This window comes from Callospermophilus lateralis, chromosome 4 (genome assembly GCF_048772815.1).
Source record: "Callospermophilus lateralis isolate mCalLat2 chromosome 4, mCalLat2.hap1, whole genome shotgun sequence".
Taxonomy (NCBI): domain Eukaryota; kingdom Metazoa; phylum Chordata; class Mammalia; order Rodentia; family Sciuridae; genus Callospermophilus; species Callospermophilus lateralis.
Window position 1 is genome coordinate 52,469,841 of NC_135308.1, and position 23,306 is coordinate 52,493,146.

The 23,306-nt window shown below is 35.2% G+C and overlaps 1 protein-coding gene and 1 non-coding gene across 2 annotated transcripts in view; one reads left to right on the forward strand and one right to left on the reverse strand.

The window, feature by feature from the left end:
* The window catches only part of LOC143398246 (disintegrin and metalloproteinase domain-containing protein 32-like), a 134,348-nt gene extending 114,982 nt beyond the window's left edge, over positions 1 to 19,366 (reverse strand). Inside the window, exons 1-7 of the mRNA XM_076855276.1 lie at positions 19,331 to 19,366; positions 16,337 to 16,516; positions 13,083 to 13,106; positions 12,837 to 12,898; positions 10,539 to 10,614; positions 9,098 to 9,174; positions 6,743 to 6,923 (exon numbers count right to left, since the gene is read on the reverse strand). Of these exons, the coding sequence (XP_076711391.1) occupies positions 6,743 to 6,923; positions 9,098 to 9,174; positions 10,539 to 10,614; positions 12,837 to 12,898; positions 13,083 to 13,106; positions 16,337 to 16,516; positions 19,331 to 19,366 (636 nt within the window). The remainder of the gene's footprint in view (positions 1 to 6,742; positions 6,924 to 9,097; positions 9,175 to 10,538; positions 10,615 to 12,836; positions 12,899 to 13,082; positions 13,107 to 16,336; positions 16,517 to 19,330) is intronic.
* Trnap-ugg (transfer RNA proline (anticodon UGG)) lies at positions 783 to 860 on the forward strand. Its single transcript has one exon. It is a non-coding gene; the product is annotated as a tRNA-Pro (tRNA).
* Positions 19,367 to 23,306: the final 3,940 nt, after the last annotated feature.

The window sequence follows — 23,306 nt, forward strand, 5'->3', positions numbered from 1 at the left end:
AAGTGAATGATCAGCTTCTCAATAAGGTGGGTGAAGGGGGATTTTTACTGGAAATTAATACTGGACTCTCAGAACAGCTTACAGACTCATAAGATTGGGAATAATAAAAGAAGAAAGCCCACTGCCACAACTGCTAGAATGGAGGTGCTATAGGCAAAGGAGGGAGAGAAATTAGGAGAACCTGCATTTCAGGTGGCACCATGGTGTGACCCAATATGGAAAAATCAGAAATAAAGAATATTCTGGGATTGATAAAGTGGGTGATGAAAATGGAAAATAACATTCCCCCAAGAAAAGGAAAATGACAGTCCTCAGGAGAAAAGGAAGACAGGGTGATCCGAGAGGGGAGAAGGGGGAGACAAACAATGGGCCCTGGGCTCTGGATTTTTCTCCAAGCTTTTCCAACTGTTTGCATGAGTTAGGACGAGTTTCAAGTTTTACAGCTGTTTTCCTGAGTTAGAGTTTTAACTGCACAACTGGTTTCCTGAATGCTCAGTGGCAAGTCCCAAGTCTCTAATGAGTAAGTCGCACTAAATATTCTATGATTTAATCTCATTAAAACCTATTTTTTTTTTAAAAAAGACCTCTCTTGTAAGCAGTCCCCATTTTTTCCTCTGAAAATGTGCCATTCCACTGCTGCTTAATAAAAACGGCTTGCTGATCAGCTCAGTAACTGACTTGCTCAACAAGACTCTTAAAGTGCAAGAAATAAGATCAAGAATCAATAAATATCAAACTTTTTAGTTTGATACCATAAAGTTTCTTCAAAGCAAAAAGTCAGGGCTAATATAGCTCAGTTGGTAGAGTGTTTGCCTTGGATGCACAAGGCCCTGGGTTCAATCCCCAGCACCACAAAAGCGGGGGGGGGGGGGCAAGAGTGTAAAGAGAGAGCCTACAGAATGGGAGAAAATTGTTACCAACCACAATTTGGATATGACATTAATTTACAGGATATACAAAGAACTTAAAACGCTTAACACCCCAAATCCCAAATGACCCAATAAATGAATGGGCAAAGAAACAAAACAGACACTTCTCAAAAGAAATGCAAATGGTCAACAAATACATGAAAAAATATTCAACATCTGTAGCAATTAGAGAAATGCAAATTAAAACTACACTGAGAGCTGGGATTGTGGCTCAGTAGCAGAGTGCTTGCCTCACACATATGAGGTAGGCACTAGGTTTGATCCTCAGCATCACATAAAAATAAATAAATAAATAAAATGAAGGTATGTGTTCCATCTATAACTAAAAAAAATTTTAAAAAACAACTACACTGAGATTCCATCTCACTCCAACCAGAATGTCAATTATCAAGAATACAAGTAACAATAAATTTTGATGAGAATGTGGGAAAAGGGGAACACTCATACATTGCTGGTGAGACTGAAAATTGGTATAACCACTCTGGAAAACAGTGTGGAGATTTCTCAGAAAACTTGGAATGGAACCATCATATGACCCAGCTAAAATTCTTTGGTAGATCCAGTGTTTAAGAATCTGTAGAATTTTGATCTGGGGGTCTGAAATTATACTTTTTAGAGATTTGAGATTCCCATTTCTCAATGTGGTAAATATACATAATGCAATATTACTAGGCTAAAAATAAGAATGAAATTATGGCATATACTGGTAAATGGACAGAATGGGAGAGTGTCGATGCTGAGTGACAATAAGCCAATCCCCCCAAAAAACAAAGGTTGAATGTTCTCTCTGATATGTAGATGCTTATCCACAACAAAGGAGTAGGGAATAGAAGTTCAATGGATTAGACAAATGGGGAATAAAGGGAAAGGAGGAGGAAAAGGAACAGGAAAGGCAATGGAATAAATCTAACATAACTTTCCCATGTACATATATGAATAACCATAGTGAATCTCAACAGCATGTACATCCATATCCATTATCATAATTAGAATAAGATATACAACATGTTTGTATAAAAATGTCAAAATAGACTCTACTGTCCTGTATATATAAAAAGAACAATTAAAAATTAAAAAGAATACAAATAAAGATAAGTGCTTTTAGGATGTTGGTAGAAAAATAAACTTAGACATTGTTGGAGGTTGCAAATTAGTACAACCTCTTTGGAAAGCAGTACAAATATTCTCAAAAGACTAGAAATAGAGCCACCATATCCTATAGTGGGATATCACCCAGCTATCCCACTCCTTGGTATTTATCCAAAAAAACTAAAATCAGCATACTCTAGTGATACATGAATTACAATGCTTATAGCAGCACAATTCACAATATTCAAGTTATTGAACTAGCATAGATGCTCATTAACAGATGAATGGATAAAGAAAAGGTAATATATACACATACATACATACATACATACATACACACACAATGGATTTCTACTCAGTCATAAAGAAGAATGAAATTATGTCATTTTCTGGTAAACAGAACTGGAGGATTTCATGCTCAGTGTAATAAGCCAGACTTAGATAGTCAGGATTGAATATTTTTCTGTCATATAACAAAATTAGAGAGTAAAAAAAAATAAACCCCATGGCCAGGCATGGTGGTGCACACCTATAATCCCATCAGCTTGAGAGGCTGAGGCAGGAGGATCACGAGTTCAAAGCCAGTCTCAGCAACTTAGAAAATCCCTAAGCAACTCAGTGAGACCTTATCTCCAAGAAAATATTTTTTAAAAAGGGGGCTGGGGATGTATCTCAGTGGTTAAGCACCCTGGGTTCAATCCACAGTACCAAACAAAAGCCAGGGTGGGGGGGACCCCATGAAAAATAGAAGGGAGATCTATCGAGTAAAAGCAGAGCCCAAGGGGGAGGGAGGAGAGGAGAGAAAAGGGATGAAGGGGAATTGTGCTATGTGCATGTATGAATATACAGCAATTCATTCAAATTTTATATATAAATATAATTTTAAACAAATAAATAGAAGGAAAGCTGGTTGAGTAGAGACAAAGATCCAGAGGAGGGTGCAGAGGAGGGAAAGAGAAAGTATTTGGGATTATAATAAAGAAAACTATATTATACGCATTTATGAACATGTCACAATGAGCCTCATCATTATGTATAACTATAATGCACTTATAAAAGAAATAATTTTCCCATCCTTACAATCAGACTTTAACTGATTGCTTTATTAACTATACTATGACAGGAGTTATTCTAAGGTAAAATTTCCCATTGTGGTTTTGAACTGGTTTTCCTTACAGTTCTATCTTTTTTATATGATACATGAGTACCCATTATCTTGGTATAATGAACTTTTTATCATTATTAAATAGCCCTCTTTACCTCTGGTAGAGCTTTGTACCCTAGCAAAAAATATCATCCAATATTCATATAACTGCATGACCTCTTTGGGATAATGTTTGCATTTTCCATCCTTTCAACTTCATTTTATATGTCTCTCTTTGAAAAAAAATAATAGTTGCATTATTTTGTTATTTTTTCTTTTAATTATTAAACCACTTGCATATGTCCTCCAATATATTTGAGTTTAAGCTTCCCATTAAGTTTGTATCTTTAATTTATCCTTCCTATTTAATGTTTTTCTCTCCTTGTTTCATTACTTTATATTGATTTTTTGTGACTCTACTTTTTTCTCTAGTAGTTTGGAACTTAAAAACTCTCTTTCCTTAGAGATAAAAAGCATTTACCATTAACTTACATAAATCTAATATTGTGTAATACCTTCATACTGCTTCCAGGAAAAGCCAGGCATTTTGTTAATATCTTTACTTCTATCCTGGATAATTCAAGAAAACATAGATCACTGTAACTCCACTTACATCCTTATCATTTATGTGAATTTGCTATCAGGTATTTTAATTCTTTAACCATAAAAAGCATCATTGTTTTTCTGTGTAGTAGGTGTTAATTTATAATTCATATATATACATTACTCATCTTGCTATTTATTCCTTCCAAAATTTCTGACCATTCATCAAGAATTATTTTCCTCTGCCTTTAGTAGCAGAGTGCTTGCCTCACACGTATGAGGCACTGGGTTTGATCCTCAGCACCACATAAAAATAAATTTAAAAAATAAAAGTATTGTGTCCATCTACAACTAAAAAAATATTTAAAAAAAAAAAACTACACTGAGATTCCATCTCACTCCAACCAGAATGGAAATTATCTGAAAGATATTCTTGAATATCTTTCAAGAATTTTTTAGTGAAGTTGTGCTAGTGGCAAAACAATTTTTTTATTTGTTGAGAATATCTTTATTTTGCTTTTATTCATGAAGTATACCTTGACCATATATTAAAATCCAAGTTGGCAGTTATTTTTTTCAGCCTATTGAAGACACAGTTATGCCACCTTGAATTTTTTGCTTTTGTTTTAAAGTCAGCTGTTTTTCTCTGTCATTCTTATGAAGACAATCTAATGTTTTCCTTCGTTGGTTTTCAGCATTTTTCATTGTCTTGATATTTTACAGTTTCACTATTTAATATCAAGAAGTATGATTCTTTAAATTAGTCTTGCTTGGAATTCATCACTTTCTTGAATCTGCAAATTGTCTTTCCTCAGTTTTGGAAAATTTCCAGCCAAATTCTTATCAAGTATTGCCTCTGAGAATATAAAAAATCCTTCATTTTTGTTATATAAACTGAACTGAAAACTCTACTCACTACTTTGTTGTGCATTTTTGAAACATATATCAAAGAATTGTATTAATCATGACTAGAGTTTAAGGTCTCAAAACAACTTAAACCTGTTTCAGCAAATACAAACACACACACACACACACACACACACACACACACACACACACTAATGATACTATATATATCCATCTCTCAGTCCCCTGTGTTGTTTTTAGTATCAGGCAGATTCTCTCAGTGTGGTTCAGATCTGACCATAATCATCCTCAGGCTTCATTCTCACACTTAACAATCCCAAGGGAAACAGGGGAATTTTTCCAATAATTATAGCACAAGTGCTAGGGCTGACTCTCATTGGCCTGGCGTCCAAAGGCTGTAAGCAGTATGGAGACTCGTACCAACAGAAAAAGGAAGAATACTAGCAAAAAAGGCTATTCTGTTTTGTTTCCTAACAATTTCCTTAGATCATCTAGCTTCCTTTAATTTCTGTGGGCTTCTTAATTTCTTTTTCAATTCAGGATATTGTCTTATCATTTCCTAGTATCCATGTTTTTTACATTTTATTGAATAAAGAATTCAGCACTATCTAAAATGTACTTGCCTACTGCATTGAGTATTTTTCAAAAGTATGTTTCTTTCATTTTGAGGGCTACATTCCTTAAGCCAAGAAAAGGAAATGACTTAAGTGTCCATGCACTTATGGGTAGATTTTTAAAAAGTGGTCCACATACAGAATGGATTATAATTCAATCATTAAAAAGAATGAAATCCTGCCATTTGGGACATGGATGGTACTGAAGATCACTGTTAAGAGAAACAAGTCAGGCATGGAAAAGCAAGTACAACCTGATCTATCTCTGTGGAATTAAAATGTTGATGTCATAGAAATTAAGAATAGAGTGTTGGTCAGCAGAAACTAGGGAGAGTGGTAAGAAGGGAGGGGTGGGGAAAGGTTATCAGTGGGTACTGAGTCACAAATAGGAGCAAGAAGTTCTGGTATGCTTGGCAGTAGTATGACTATAGATAAAAATAATGTGCTTTATATTTCAAAAAACTAGAAGACAGGATTTGAATTTTTGCTATAAAGAATGATAAATGTTTGAGGAGACTGATTTCTTTGCATTGACATGAACATTAAACAATACAAGCATGTATCAGAATATCACATGGTTTCCCATAAACATGTAGAATTTTTACTTATATGCATCAGCTTAAAAAGTAAATTTAAACTTAAATTTTAATATATTTATCTTTGGACAGAATTATTTTCAAGACTTCTAGTGTATTCAAAAGAGGGTGAATGAAAGGATTCTTCTTTCATTAACTTATTTTGCTTGGTTTCTTTTTAGATCTCAATTTGAAAGTTTAGATGTACTCCTCACTAAGAAAGAATTCTGCTACTTTGTAAGCAATAGCACCCATTTCCACAACTGGCCCTCTAAAGGGCTTAGCCTCCTCTTTTCCTGGGTCGCACACAGTTCTTTGAATGAATCCTTGTCCTCTCGGGTCTGCACATTAAGGAACACTCTGCCACTTCAGAAAGAAATCTACCTACTCACTCTTCTTATGTCCCAGTTCAGAAAGCTTCAAACTCTATTTAGCCTCCCTCCATGTTATGCTATTGCCATATAAAAGTGGAGTTTCCATGGCCTTGGTTAGTACCATTAGAGCTACCTTGCTCCATGCATCCACCTAGGCCACAATTTATCATAAATGACAGTGATACACAGTAACCAAGAAGACTTAAGAGGAATTTCTATAATGTAACAATATAAAAACTAAATAAAGGGTTGAAGTTGTGGCTCAGTGGTAGAGCGCCTGCCTAGCATGCTTGAAGCACTGGGTTCAATCCCCAGCACCACATTAAAAAATAAATAAATAAAGGTTCTGTGTCCGTCTACAACTAAAAAGAAAAGAGAGAGAAGAAGAGCTAAATAAAGTGGGTTATATGAATTAAATGAAAAAAAAGTTGGAAGATACAAAAAGATATGATTTCAGAGAAATTTTAGTTTAATTAAATATTAGGATATTCACAAGGAAAGCATATTGGCTACAACTGTACAATAAGTTAATAACATTAATTTTTAAAAATAAATTAAATAGAAGTAATAACTGTCTTGAAAATTCTAATAAAAATACATAACTCACTTCTTTTTCACCTGTAACAATGTTATAAACCACTGGCTGTTTTTCTGTGCTTCTATCATTTTTGTTAAAAACTCGAAGTTCATTGTTTCCATCCCCTAATTTATAAAGAACATGCTGAAAGTCCATGGAAGATTCCAAAGGCTCAATTGCAAAGGAAACATTTTCAAATTGCAGAATTCCTCTGTAAAATCAAGGATAAGATTTTAAGTGTTTTTAATCAAATGTGTATTATGAAACGACAAAATCCCAAAGGAAAAATAACAAAGATATAGAATGTTTTGAGTCCAGTGTTTTCTTCCAAACTCTTGATATAATTCTGAAGAGACAGTGATTTCCCTAATCCACAAAATCAATTCCCATTTTATTTTTATAGTTATAAAGTCAGCAGAATTTACCTAATTAGTTGCTAGAATTACAATATTACAGTGATCAACCCTGTTTTCCATGTCACTGACTAATTAAATCAATAATAAATAGAAATCTTGATGAATTTCTCATTTAGCAAGGCTTTTGAAAAACATAATTATACAACTTTAATAACAATTATATGATGATCAATTTTCTTAAAAAATAAATACTTATGAAATAACATAATTTACATAATATAATTTTATATAATAAAAATCTGAATAAGAAATCAAAAATGAAATTCTAAAGAGTAAACAATTTGTGTAACTATCCTTCCCTGAATACAGGTAACAGTTCACATCACTACTCCATTAAAAGAAAAAATTTAGGTTTAAATTTTATGTTCCATATAAGAAGCACTGAAAAACATTTGTGAAAACAAGGATCCTATACTATAAAAGGAAGGTGGATAATTTCCTGACACAGTGAAAATCTCTCTAAGCTTGAAAGAAGAAACAAAATGATTCTGAGAGAATGGTATTATTAGGAGGGAAAAGACTATGAACATTATATTAATTATTTATATAAACACTCAAGATGATTTCCTTGAGAAAAAGTAATCCTTGTTTAACTTTATTTGTCTTTATAACTCCAAACACTAGGATACACAGTAGGCATCATAAATATTCTCTTTTCTCAAAAAATTAGCCATCCTAAACTTGGTTCTCCAACTTACTATACACAAGTACATTGAGTTGTCATTTCTCTAGTTAAGAACAAAATAAGAAAAGGGAAGGTGCTGGAGGATGAGATTAATCAAATTATGTTATGTGCATGTACAAATATGGCATACCCAATCCCAATATAATGTATAATTACAATGCACCAATAAAATACAAATTAAAAAAGAAAAAGAGAGTGAGGAGTCTAGGGAATCCAAACCTACAAGGAAGTTAGAAATATCTCTGGTCACTGAGGAACATGACAAAAAAATGATGTTAACAGAGGTCTACTTAATGCTCTGAGTCCAAACCTTGCCGCTTGGCTGTAAGTAGCTTATAAAACTGTGGTATATACGTGTATTAAGAATTGTAATGGGAAAAAAAAAGTACATGTTTAAAGGCAGAAAAAAAAAAAAAGAATAGTGTTACCTTAGATTAGGTAGAGGGAAGTGAAAGGAAGGGAAGGCAGGGGATGTGGGGATAAGAAAGATAGTAGAATGAAACAGACATTATTATCGTATGTGTGTATGTGAGGGTATGACCAATGTGATTCTACAATACTCAGAAAATGAGAAATTATATTCCATCTATGTATGACATATCAAAGTGTATAAGTGCATTCTACTGTCATGTATAACAAAAGAAATAAAAAATTAATTAAAAGTATAAAACATTAAAAAAACTGAGTTTTTTGTTTTTGTTCCTTTCCTCCTTTCCTTCTCCCCCTCCCTAAAGGTGTCAAGGGATGAGGGGATAGATGGACATTTCTCCCACCCTAGACTAAGCTATAGTGTTCTTCACTACCCAGAAGAATGTCACTGCCAAGAGGAATAAAGAAACTCCAAACCTGAGAACATGAGCAACAGCTCTCTTGATGACATTTATTGAACACTACTTAATTTTATCTGATAATCTTATTTGATAACATTTGGGTCCCAGCTCTGTGTTCCTCTTTTAAAAGTCCTGCATTCCCCTGGGGCAGAGAGAATCACAGACTCTAGGTCAGGAGTCTCCTGTGTTTCTCGGTTGCTAGTAAACCAATAAAATTTCTTTTTCCTTTTTTCTTTTAAACTGTCTTCCTCGTTATCAGATCAGCAGTGGAGACAAGGACTGAACTTTCAGTATGAATAAAAGCAGAGAGCGTGTGTTCATAGACTATTACTGAATAACCACAACACAGGAATCCTCCTCTAGTTATAAATTTAAAATAAGGAGAATGAATTCACTACAGCCAAATATCATATCTAGACTTTCTGTAATCAACAACAGAAAATAAATAAATAACCTCAGTCCAAAGCATGTGTTGAGTGTGACAACAGAATTTGGATATCCTTCAATATATCCTTGATAGTAGCATTGAGTCTAGGAAAGAAAAAAAAAAAGAAAACTGGTTATTTAGGAATTAACATAACTTTCTAATGATTTCCTACCTCTATACTTTATATGTCCTATTACTGGATGGAGACAAGGAAGAGGGTGAACTCTGGGTATGTTGTTTCAAGGGCAGAGTCAAGAGAATTTACTGATAGATACAATGGGCAGACGAAAAAAAGTTGTTCATCTGTGATCTGTGTCCAATAACATTTGTGCCTGTTTATCTTACTTTATATTCATTTATTAAACAAAATATAAATGAATAAATAAGCAAATACAGTCCATGTTCTAGGCAATGTGAAAGGTAGTAACTCAATCTAGTTTGCTTTTAGTTTACCAAGACCTAAAGAATTAATTAACAATTAATCAGTAAACACTTTAAATATATCTCCTGTGAATCTTGAGAGCTTTCTATATTAGGAAAGCACTTATTCAATGTAAAAAAAATTTTTTTTAATTATAAAACATAAATCTCCTTGATGTTTAAGCACATTACATAAAATTTTCTTTTGGATAACAAATGAATGCTTATTTCTGCATGATATAAGCAAAAATTTATTTTTTTCCTATTCACTTGAAATAACTTATGGCTTAAAATGCTCTTAGAGTTTTATTTCTCAGAATTAAAATCTGGTCACTTGATCTCTATTTGGTTTTCTGGTTTAAAAATAAAAAGGTTTCTCTTCACAGTGTCTTCAGTGACAATGCAAGGTAAGTATTAGAAGAAATCAAAAATTGTGCTGGGGGCTTTTTGTTATGGGATACTGCTTTTGTTTTTGTTTCTGTTTTTTTTTTTTTTCTTTTTCCTTAACATTATCTGCTGCAATTTAAATAAAATTTTAAACATTTTAAGGTATTTAGTAGACAGACCAAACAAAATTACATTTTTTATTTTAAAGTGAATGTTTTTCTCTTCAACCAATCTAAAAACAAAATACCTTATGTAGAAATATTTTCATAATATTTTTACTACAAGCTTTCCCGTGTTTTTTATGTCTTAATTTTCCTTGCTACGTTTACTGTAGGTTCCATAAGAATTTTACTCTCTTGTAATTGTGCCTCAGACTTTTTGAAAGTCCACCTTCTAAATTGCCCAGATAATGATCTAGAATCCACATGTTACATTGGTTTATTCTTGTGCTCTCTTGTATTTAAAACTTTGGCTGTACTAAGCAAATGCAAGGTTATAAATTTAGCTAATAGGAGTTTACAGACAATTCAGATGATTATGATTTCTTGGTTTAACTGAGCTGTACTAGTTTATCTCATAAGGAAATGATGCTGTAGACAAACGTAAATAAAGTCTGTGAGTCAAGCAAAAATAAATAAATAAATAAATAAATAAATCTTACCAAAATATCTGAAGAATGAGAACTCACAGATCCTTTATTATGCAAATAGACCATAAAATTATCTGCCAAAAAATATCTGAATATAAAAAAGAGTGCAAGAATGCAAGAAGTTATTCCTTGTGAAACATACAAAGCAACAGTCTGTAAACAAATCCTCAGGTCTAATCCCGCCCACTCTTCACTACAGTTTTATTGGAACATAGCCACACCCATTCATTTACATACTGTCTGAGGCTGTTTTCATGCTGCAACAGCAGAGTTAAGTAGCTTAGGCAGCGACCATATGGTTCTCAAAATTCAGAATAGTTGCTTTCTGGATTTTTAGAGAAAAACTTTGTCAACTGTTAACATAAAGGTAGTATGAAATAATACTACTGTTGAAATACTTAAATTTTATTCAAAGTAATATATTTACTTCCACCTTAATGGAGTCTTTTTTAAAAAATAAAAAACATGTGCAAGAAGAGGAGGGGAATTTTTTAAGATTGTATTGGATGTAGGACTATGAGAGTTTTCAGTTCCTTTACTCTAGGTCTTAGCACTATGCATATATACTACTTTGATAATGAAGTGAAAGAGTATTGCATAAAAGTCTTATTATTCTTAGTATTTGGAATAATACTAAGAAAGAATTAGAAATTTCAAATCTAAATTCAATCATTTCTGATTATCATTTCCAGTACTTATTATACCATTTTAGTTTCTTCCCCAACTCATGTTCGATCCAGCCCAATGTAACTCAACTACATAAATTAGTTGAGAAAACTTTTTAATGACTATCTAGTTGTCAAATCAAAAGGCAGTCTAAAGGCAAGTAAAACAACTCTGAAGCATCTCATGCTTGGCTACATTCCCTTAACACCATCTCCTGTTAGATTTGTTTTCATTTTTTTTAGGTTGGGGTATCAGGGATTGAACTCAGCCCTATTTTGTATTTTATTTAGAGACAGGGTCTCACTGAGTTGCTTAGCGCCTCACTTTTGCTGAGGCTGGCTTTGAACTTGAGTTCCTACTGTCTCAGCCTCCCAAGCTGCTGGGATTACAGAAGTTTTGTTAGGTTTTAATGATGCTTTCTCTCATGTCTATATCTCCTTATAAATCACGTCATCTAGATCCTTCCTTTGTCCCTTAAATATTTCCATGGCATTCAATTCTACATTTTTTTTTGACATTCTCACCTTTAAACTTCATCCTCTACTTCTATAGGTATATCTTGTTCATTTCTGTGACTGTGTTTACTACTTGTATTAAAAAGATGACTTTGATTATCATAGCTTCTCTAAGTGTGTAGTGTGGTGTCTTCAGCTTTGTTCATTTTTGATCATGATTGCTTTGGTTATTTGGAGTTTTTGTGGCTCCACATAAATCTTAGGATTTTTTTCTATTTCTGTAAAAAAAATACCATCGGAATTTTGCTATTATAAACAGAACTGATTTCTCAATTTCCTTTCCTTTCCTAGTTTATTATTACTGTACAGAAATGTAACCTATTTTTGAAAGTTCATTTTATAACCTGTAACTTACTGAATTTGTGTATCAGTTTTATAGGATTGTTTTGTTTTGGTGGAATCTTAGGATTTTCTATATATAAAATCATGTTGCCTTCAAACAAGAATAATTTAACTCTTGCTCTCCAGTTTGGATACTTTCTCTTTCTTTTTCCTAATTGCTCTAACAAGAATTTCTAGTGCTATGTTAAACAGAACTGGTGAGAGTGAGCATCCTTGTCTTAATCTTAGAGGGAAATCCTTCAACTATTTACCATCGACCATGATTATTAGCAGTTGGTTTTTCAAATTTTGCTTTTATTGTATATGGAGATACATTCCCTCTATACCTAACTTGTTGAATCCTTTTAATCATGAAAGGATTTTGAATCCCATGCTTCTCTCCCAAGTTCTAAACCAAATTAACCATCAACTGAACACTTTCCCTGGGGTGTCCCACTAGCAATTCAAGTCCAGATTCTCCAATAGTGAGCACATATTTTCCCTGACTCAGATCTGTTCCTTTTCTCCCTCTGCTCTGATTATGCAGGTGCTGCTGGTTCTGCCAACTTACTAAAAAAAGCAGTCTTCAGGAAATGAATCCCTGCTTGTTTCAGTTCCCAATCCCCATTCACAAAAGACTACTTTAAATATTAGGATCAAAAATGTAAATGTCACATGCAAGCATTTGCTCATCCAAGACAACTAAAACTTTTAATAACAACTATATTTATTTTTCATACTCAATTTTAACACAAGTGAACAGTTTCATAGAGATTAAATGAAACCTAAAGAATAAAAAAAAAATTACCTTTTTTTAAGGTGCACAGTATACGGTTTCTCATCTATTGGAATGATGTAAGATACCTGTTCCTAGAAAATCCAGAACAACTGAAGTGAAGATAAATTTAACATAAGAAACAAAACACAATTATATATCAATTAACCCCTCCAAACAATGCTTTAAATGTACTTATTAAATATCTGAGTATATATGATTTAAAATCTGTAACAAAACATCAAAAATTTGTATTTAACCAGGTACAATGGTGCACACCTGTAATCCCAGCAGCTCCTGAGACTGAGGCAAAAGGATTGCGACTTCAAAGCCAGCCTCAGTGAAAGTGAGGTGCTAAGAAACTCAGTGAGACCCTGTCTCTAAATAAAATACAAAAGAGCCTGGGGATGTGCCTCAGTGGTGGAATGCCCCTGAGTTTAATCCCCTTACAAAAAAAATACCTGATTTTAGCATAATAAAAACAAAAGACACATTGAGGAAGACAGGATGGAGTTTCCTATGTCATACCTTACCCAACCCCAAGCAACACAGTGTGGAAGGAAATGCCTCCTGCTTGGAAGAGGGAAAGGGAATCAGGCCCAACACAATGAAACCCAGAACCAACCAGAGCCCTGCTACCCATGGTCCCAGGTCAGCACCCTCAGACTGAGCCTGAGGACCTCACATGAGCCAGGTGGCCATAAGACTGTTTCACCAACCTCAGGAAGCACTCACAGGAAAAAAAAAAAGGTCTCCACTTACTAGTATAGCAGGAAAGTGAGCATAGAAATTTGCCTTGAAACTCAGTGCCAGACCCACTACAGTGAGATTCATCATCAGGCAGAATCCAAAGGCTCCCATACCCAGATCAGTACTTACAAACAGAGCCTCTAAGCATGCCAACAATTAGGCAGAAACTGCAGCCCAGGAAGATGGACTCAAGATTCAGCCTGCATTACTGCCAGCTGTGGCACAGCAAAGAGCAAGCTTCCATTTACTAAAGGTTAGGATAGGGAAGTAAGCACAGGATTTTATCTTAGAACTCAGTGCCAGGTCAGTGACACCCAACACTGGGGAGATGCCAATGCCTCCTACCTCCTACCTCCAGGTGACTGTCCACAAAGTCTTCAGGCCAAACCCAGTACCAGGCAGAGGCCCATGACCCTTGTGGGTAGGACTTCTATGCTGGACAGTATCAACTGTGGCTGATTACAATATTCTCAGGCCATGTTCACACCATAGCAGCAGGCAGCATATGGCACTGTAGGCCTGGTCTTGCCCTTGTGCTATGCTGATCTCAATGGGCTATGGACTCTGGGTAAGACTCAACAAGTCTGCAAGACACAGGACTGCCTACCTCAACACTCTTCCAAACCAAGCAGGACCACAAAGAGAGAGTGCCCACTTGGAAGCAGAAAAGGTTAAGTAGGCACCAAGTCATTGTACAGAAGCCAAGAGATGGTCCACCCACTGTAAGGCCCAGAGTCAGTCAGAATTCCACAGCATCTGATCATAGGCCATTGACCATTTTAACAAAGTATCTGAGCTCAATTCTTCCCCAAGAAAGGTTTGTGAGAAAAGCCTATCCTATTTAGGCACCCCCCTCCCCCATTCATACTGAATAACTGGAGACTCTCAGCACACCAGGACTTAGGGCATGATCTAGGGATGAAACAGCAGAAGAGATCACAGGATTAGAGAAAACAGGTCATCTGTTTAGAATTTCTGAAAGGACAGGCACAAACAAAGTCAGATTATGAAGGTGGGAATAAGCAACTAATCTTTCAATATACTGCTGTTGTCATATTTCAGCAAGCCTCAAGAACTACCAGGGAATAATCACCTCACCTAATGACAAAAAAGGTGTCAGAAACTGACATAAATCAAATGATAAGTGAAAACTCTTACATAGAATTCAAAATGGCTATTTTAGGGGAACTCAATAAATTTTAAGAAAACACAGAGAAACAACTCATTACACTGTCAGAGAAACTTAACAGAGAGATTGAAGTAATCCTTTAAAACTAAACACAAATCAATTAGATGCTAAATGATAAAGACAAAGGATTCTCAAGCAGCAAGAGAAGAGAAAGAAATGGCCAAATAACATATAAAGGTGTTCCAATTCACCTGATACAAACTTCTCAGCAGAAAGATTATAAACCAAGAATGAAGAAAATGAGATTTTCACATTGCTAAATAATTTTTTTAATTAAAACTGCCAACCAAAATACTATACCCAGAAAAGCTAGTCTTTAGAAATTAACAGCAGGTCTTCCCTACTAGAAATGCTAAAAGAGGTTCATCAAACTGAAAAATTATTGAGTAAGAGACACATAAGAAGGTATAAAAATTACTGATAAGAGTAACTATACAATTTTTTAAAGTAACTATACAAAATTGGAATGCTGTAAAACCAAAAACTTGGTGTATAAACCATTTATATCTTTACTATAAAGACTAAAATTCAAAACAAAAAATAATGACATTAATATGAAAAAGACAATATAGTTTGTTGTAGAATAGGACATCAAAAATTCAACTTGTGAGAAGAAATGAGAAGCAAGTGTAGAGATTTTTATTAGTTTTTTTCCCTCCATTTTTGTTTCTGTTCCTATCTTTATGACCAATTAATATGTTTACATTTGAAACAGCCTGTTAAAATCAAAATAATTTTTTGTCAGCTTCGTGGTTAACCTAGAGCAAATTCTGTAATATATACCAAAAATAATGAGCAAACAATTAAAACACACTACTAGAGAAATCACTTGGCCACAAAGGAAGACTTAAGAGAGGGAGAAAGTAAGAAAGGAACTATGGTAAAAGTATGAAATAACAGAATACGCTAGTAAGACCTTACCTATTGATAACTATCTTAAGTGTAAATGGGTTGGGCTTCCTGTTCTCCTTTCTTCTGCTCAGATTTGAGATCTGACTTCCACCTACCCAAATCTCTGGTCTCAGCTCAGTCTCTGCCTGGCCTTGGTGGCAGCTGAGTGCTGAGTTGGGCAAGTACTTCCCAAGAGAGGCTGATCTACCTGGTTCCCCTTGTTCACAGGGGAGGGAGAGCCCTTGGAATTTCTGCCTATGCCCACAGACACTGGAGGGGGCAAGGGACACCTAGTGGTAAGTTACCGAGTCCTAAGAAAACTAGCGAGGCTTTCCTCCAGTTCACTGTCCTTTGAGGGGCCAAGCCAGAGAGAAGCTGCCCATAATCTCCAAATCTCCAGCATCATAGAGGCAGGGAACCCCAGATGGTGGCTAAAGCTGGCAGAAAGCCACAACAAGAGGGTGCCTAAGTCCTTGGGACACTTAAAGAGGAAGTGCTCAGATCTTCACCACAGCCAGCAGGAGGTCATTCAAAGCAACAATATGTCTGGGCCCAAGGCAACCAGAGCTCCCAGTCTGAATTCTCTCCTAGCCCAATTCATCTCCCAGCTTGAACCTTGACCACAAATATGGAGTGTGATAGGACATGGTTTAGATACTGGCTGGACTCTGCCTCACTCACAGTCAGCAGAGGGAATCAGCACCTGCCATTCAAAATCTGGGGCAGTGGAACTAGAACAGTATGAACTGGCTGAGTTCCATTCTCCAGGAGTACTGACAGTAACCTCAATGAGCTGCACAGGCCAGGGGAACATGTGTGCAACAACGATCACGTGCAGAGAATCTGCAACCACAGGACTTGTGCTTATTGAAGCCACCAGAATCTATACCACCAAGAAAAGGACACTGTAGAGGGACTCTCCACAATCTCGGCCACAGCCCAGAGCCTTCATCCAGAACTTCTTCACACAATAGAAACACACAACAGACACAATACCACACCCTCCAAGCACTTAGCCTCAGGCCCCTGAGCTGACAAACCAGAACCAACCAGTTGATGGGAGGTCCATTGCAACTAGGAGAGTGGCTCCTGTGTCCCAGCATCTCTGGAAAGATTCAAGTGCAAAGAATGACAGACACCTTCAAAATGCCCCAAATCCTAATGAAACTCATCTTGGCATGGTTTTCTATAAGTAACTTTAGTGTCAACCTTAATAATATATAAAACTCTATCTTGATTGTAAGTTTTTACCCTAATAGCCAACATCGTACCTTCAACCCACATAAATACATTTTTTCCTAACAGTTTAAAACATCATTTGGAATCATTCTTCCTATCCCTAGTTTATACTTGTTCCTCTTATCCCCTATTCTTCCTTTCACACTGTCTACCACTACCTCAACTAGGATCCACACTTTTCACCTTTATAATTCAGTCTTAGCATTCTATTCTATCTTTTTCTCACTCTTCTGACCAATCTTCTTCCCCTTTTCAGCCTTAATATAATGTTATGGTAGTTTTACTCTATTCAGTAACTAATTCTTCAGCCTGTTCCAGTTATAAACTTATGAAAAGTTTATAGTAAATTAGAGCAATTGTGTAGAACAATATCAACAAATTTTTCACTTTTCATAAGGTTGTATATGTGGTTTGACTCTGAAATCATTATAGAAAATAGGCTTCAGTGACATATCTCAAAGTGGATCTGATCCTGGAGTCAATAGAGGCCACACATTGAGCTAAACTATTAATACCTGGATATTCTTCCAACACCAGGGCTTATAAAACAATAAAGCTAACAAAGTAGGCATCTGCTTAAAAGAAGAAGCAATAACCATCCTATTAGATGGGGAGATATACAAGCAATATGAAAAAGCAAGAGAACAAACCACCTCACAACTCAGAATACTTCAACAACTGACCCCATTAACACCACAGAGGAAGATATGTCAAAAAAGAATTTAAAAAGTTCATAGTTAAAATGTTCATGAGATAAAAGAGTGAAAGAGAAAATAAATAGGAAGTAAAGATCATTTCAATAAAGAAATGAAGATTCTGTAAAAGAACCAAATGGAAATCCTGGAAATAAAAATCTACTAAATCCAATTAAAAATTCAGTGGAAAAAAGAGCCACCAATAGATTAGGCCATTTTGAAAATAGATTTTCAGTCCTTGAAGACAAAGAACATAACCTCAAAAATAAAACTGACCATAAGGAAGAAATGTTAAGAGACCATAACCAGAATATACTGGGAAAACATCAAGATATTAAATTTACGAAACACTGGGGTAGATGACAGTTCTGAAATACAAACTAAAAGTATGCACAATCTTTTCAATGAAATATTAGAAAATTTTCCAAACATTAAGAATAAGAAGGACATTCAAATATAAGAGGCATATAGGACACCAAATATACAAAATCACAATAGATCCACTCCAACACATTATTATGCAAATGTCTAACATAGAGAATAAGGATAGCATTTTAAAATTTTCAAGAGATAAATAGATTGTCACATTTACAGGAAAACCAATTCAAATTTCAACTGATTTCTCCACCCAGAAACTAAAAGGCAGAGGGCATGCAATGATATATACCAAGCTCTGAAAGAAAATCAGTTTTAACCAGGATTACTATACCCAGAAAAATCAAGTTTCAGAATTGAAGATGAAATAAAAACCTTCCATGACAAACAGAAGCTAAAAGAATTCATAATCACAAAACCTATATTACAAAACATACTCAATGAAATATTTCATGAAGAAGAAATGAAAAATAAAAATGAAAACCAGCAGAGGGATGCATTACAGTAGAAGGAGAGTCCATTAAAGGAGCATCAAGTCCAATTTAAACATTAAAAATACATCAAAATGGCACTGAAATAAAGTACATCACTCTATAATAACATTGAATGTAAATGGTCTCAACTCTTCAATCAAAAGATATAGGTTGGAGGGGGTTGTGATGCCAGAGTAGAGAAGGTTGCTTTCCTAGCTGCTCTGTGGAATGAAGCCAAGAAAGCAGACAGGCAGCTTCTCGTCAAGAAGGCCTGAGGTGTGTCTGGGTATGGAGAGTTAGAGATCAAAGACACTGCCCTTCTAAACTGAAAGGCATGCTGCAAAATATTCTTTTGCAGGGAAGATGAGGAGAGGACAGAAGAAAGAACTATATTGTAGCTGTGGTATGGGGACAGGCAACTAGGGAGCAGATCCCTAACAAACCCAAGTTTGGCCTGAAATACAGACGTGGCGAACCCACACAGCACAATATAGAATGTTCTTAAGTGACCAGGAGAAAAACAAACCTGGAGAGAGGATTACACAGGGTTAACACAGAGGCTTACACTGGTCATGGAAACCCACTTGGCTCTCACCCTTCCCCTCCAAAGCTTGCAGGACCAGCTGAGAGAGGAATTCAAAAGGGTGGGGGGCAGGCAACATTGAGTTTGGAGACTGAACCAGAGACCAGGAAAGGTAGAGTCCACAGGTGATGTAGTGGACTATGAATTGACTCCTCCAACCTATGAGTAGAACCCAGGGGAAGTCCCTGGTGTACAGTCTTCCATCACGGACCCCGGCAACTGCTGGGCCATGGAGGAGCGCTGATTTAAAATCTCCAGAACAACATTCAGCAAAGAGCCTGGGGCCCATCAAAGCCTAAACTCCACTTCAGGAATTCTGCCTAAGAGATTACCTCACTCACTCCAGCATCTGGAGGGTGGAGCATCATGCTCCTGATGACTCTACCTAACTATGATGAGAAGATGTAAATCTTTTGAAATCCAATGAAAACAATTTTTTAACTTTTCATAAAACTTTTTTTCTCACTTTTTTTTCTTTTCTCTGTTTAATTGTGACCTTAATGATTCATGGACATTTATACACACTCATATTTGGGGGGTTTTCCCCCTCATTTCTAGCATTTTTGAAGCCAGTTATTTTTCATGGATTACTTTTTGATGTTTGATTAGTATCTTTCAGTTTTGTTTTGTGTTCTTTTATTTTTAATATTTTTTTAAAATTTTTACTTCATATTTATATTTTTCCTCTCACCCTTCTGTATTGCTTAATTCTATTTCTCTCTTTTCTTCAAATAAGAGCCAATCTCTATTGTTTTTTCATTCTTCAATTTTTTACTTCTATATGCTCTTATCCTCTCTCATAAGCAGCACTTCTATTCTCTCCCTGTTCACCATCCAAAATTGTAAACTCTTTTGTCAACTTACCATTTTTATTGTAGGCAATAACTTATTTCAATTCTGTTTATTGTGACAATTAACATTGTAGATGTCACAGCAGGAACTATTTGGTTTAATGCTGTATATTGTTTGTAATGATTGTTGTTATTATTTGTCTCCCCCCAAATGGTGAGATACTGAAAACAGGGAAACTATAAATCTAGATGGTAGAAGCTCTTCTGCCTTAGATCCATACTGGTAGAAGGTAGACACACTAACAACATGAAAAACCAAGGTAACAAATTGCCCCAAACAAAACAAGATACTCTAATAACAGAATCCATCAACACCACAGTGGAAGAAATGTCAGAGAAGAAGTTCAAAATGTACATATTTAAACTGATCTTCAAGGAAAAGAACAATATAAAGAGTAAAATCAGACAGAAATATAGAGTAAGTGAAAGATCACTTCAAGAGACAGAGATTCTGAAAAGAAATCAGGCAGGAATCCTCAAAATATAGGAATCAATAAACAAAATTAAAAATTCAATTAAAAGCATCAACAACAGACTAGGTCACTTGCAAGACAGTTTTAGGCAATGAAGACAAAATATATAATCTTGAAAACAAAGTTGACCATGGAAAAAAGATGCTAAGAGACCATGAACAGAACTTGTAAGAAATATGGGACAACATGAAAAAACAAATTCAAGATTTATTGGGATAAGTGAAGTTGCAGAGATATAAACCAAATAAATACATAATTTTTTCAATGAAATAATATCAGAAAATTTCACAAACCTGAAGAATAAAATGGAAAATCAAATACAGAAGGCTTACATGACCCCAAAACCACAATATTACGACACACATCAAGGCACATTATTTTGAAAATGCCTACCATAGAGAAAAAGGATCGAATTTTAAAGGTTACCAGAAAATAATTACAGATAATAGTCATAGGGAAGTCAATCTGGATCTGAGCTGATTTCTCAAACCACACCCTCAAAGCTAGGAGGTCTTGGGATAACATATACCAGGCTCTGAAATAAAATGGATGCCAGCCAGGAATACTGTGCCCAGCAAATTTAAGCTACAGAACTGATGATGAAAAAAAAAACTTTCATGATAAACAAAAGTTTAAAAAAAAATCACAACTAGAAAGCCTGTACTACAAAACATACTCAATGAAATATTTCATAAAGAAGGAATGATAAATAAAAGTGAAAAACAGCAAAGGGAGAAACTATACTAGAAGAATAGCCAATCAGTTTTAATTCAAATTAAAACCATAAATAAATCAAAATGACAGGGAATAAAAATAATTTCTCAATAATAACATTGAATATAAATGGCCTAAACTCATCAATCAAAAGACATAGAATAGCAGATTGGATTAAGAACAGCCCAACAATATGCTGTCTTCAAGAGACTCACCTCTTAGGCAAACACATTCACAGGCTGAAGGTAAAAGGATGGGGAAAAGAAAACATACATCATTAATACGGATTTTGTAAACAAGCAGAGGTTTTTATCTTCATATCAGATAAAGTGGACTTCAAATCAAAGATAATCATAAGGGACAAAGAAGGACATTCATACTGCTTAAGGGAATTATATATCAATAATACATAACAATAATAAATATTTATGCTCTAAACAATGGAGCATCTACATACATCAAACAAATCCTCAATTTCAAGAATCAAATAGACCACAACTCAATAATAGTGGGTGACTTTAACACACCTCTATCACCACTGTATAGATTCTCCAATCAATCAAAAACTAAATAAAAATGCTATTGAACTAAAAAATACAATTGATAATTTGAACTTAACAGACATATATAGAATAATTCACCCATAAATGACTGAATACACTTTCTTCTCAGCAACACATGGATCCTTCTCTAAAATAGACCATATATTAGGCCACAAAGAAAATCTTAGCAAATATAAGAAAATAGAGATAATAACTTGAATTCTTTCAGATCATAATGGAATGAAATTAGAAATCAATGATAAAATAAAAAATATAAGCTATTCTAACACCTTGAGACTAAATAATATGCTATTGAATGATGAGTGGATAGCAGAAGAAACCAGGAATGAAGTAACTAAAATACTTAGAGGTAAATGAGAACAGTAATACAACATATCAAAATCTCTGAGACACTATGAAGACAGGTATAACAGGAAAGTTCGTTGCATTGAGCTCATTCACTGAAACAATAAAAAGTCACCAAAAAATAACCTAACATTACATCTCAGAGCCCAAGAAAATGAAGAACAAATCAACATCAAAAGCAGTAGAAGGAAGTTCTGGAGGGAGAGCCTGCCCGCCCCATGCCACTGTGTCTCGAAGTCTGGAACAGAGCCACTCCACTGCTGGGAGCCATCAGCCAAGTAGGTATGACAAATTCCTTGCCAGCTTACTCCCATGCTGTCTAGTGGAAGGACTTCTGAAAGGTGACCTTGCTCAAGGACCAGGGCAGGATCCGTGTTTAGGGTGTTCCCCCTTTAGAATAGGGCAGTTTAGCATAATAGGAGAGTAGGGTGTTTCCCCTTTAGAATAGGGCGGTTTAGTATAATAGGAGATTAGGGTGTTCCTCTTTTGGAATAGGGCGTATCCTGCTGCTGAGTTCCTCTTGAGTGCTTAGGGTCAGACAGTATATTTTGGGAGACAGAAGCCCATGTGGAGTGGATTTGGGAGAGAGTGAATTAGGGCAGAGTGTGGATTTGGAAAAAGAACGTGGATTCCCCCCAGAACGTGTTTGTAGACGGCCGGTGTGAGTTCGGGAATAAAGAATTGCTGTTTGAATCTACAAGCTGTGTGGAGACTCGTGATTTGTGCCCAGCCAGAGACTGCGGCATCTGGTGGCTCGTACGCGGAACGCCTGAAGCTTGGGGGTAAGTGAAATTGCTCGCCCCTGAAGGAGAGCGAAAGAATGGGTGAGCATTTCAAAAAACAATGCGTTCTTGTTCTAATTTATTTTGTTTTTATTTCAAGTTGCCTGTTCCTAGAACTTTCTCAGGCAAACTGGGGAAAATGGTTGACTCAAAGTTTGAAGTTATTCGCCTCCGAGGAAAAGAAATTGTTAGAGAAAAAAGGCACCCCAGTAAGACCAAGAACAGCTAGGGCATATGTTGATACAATACAAAAATGTAGCCCATGGATTTTTAAAGACGAGTTATTAAATATATCAATGGGACCATCATGGTATCCTGTAGAAGGATTTTTCTTCAACAAGAAAGAGATGGCTAATTCTGTTTACTATGCTTGTCTAAGATCTTGGTTTTTACAGACATCTAATTAATTTACAAAGCTAAAGTGTTAACCACTAAATATAAAATCAAGTACTCTTTACTTATTAAGTTCCATAAGGTAATGTATTTAATCATTATGTGTGTTTTCATAAATTGGTAAATGAAAAAAAAGTTTAATATTGCTTTGGTCTATGTCTTTGCTAAAACAAGGTTACTAAGAGTT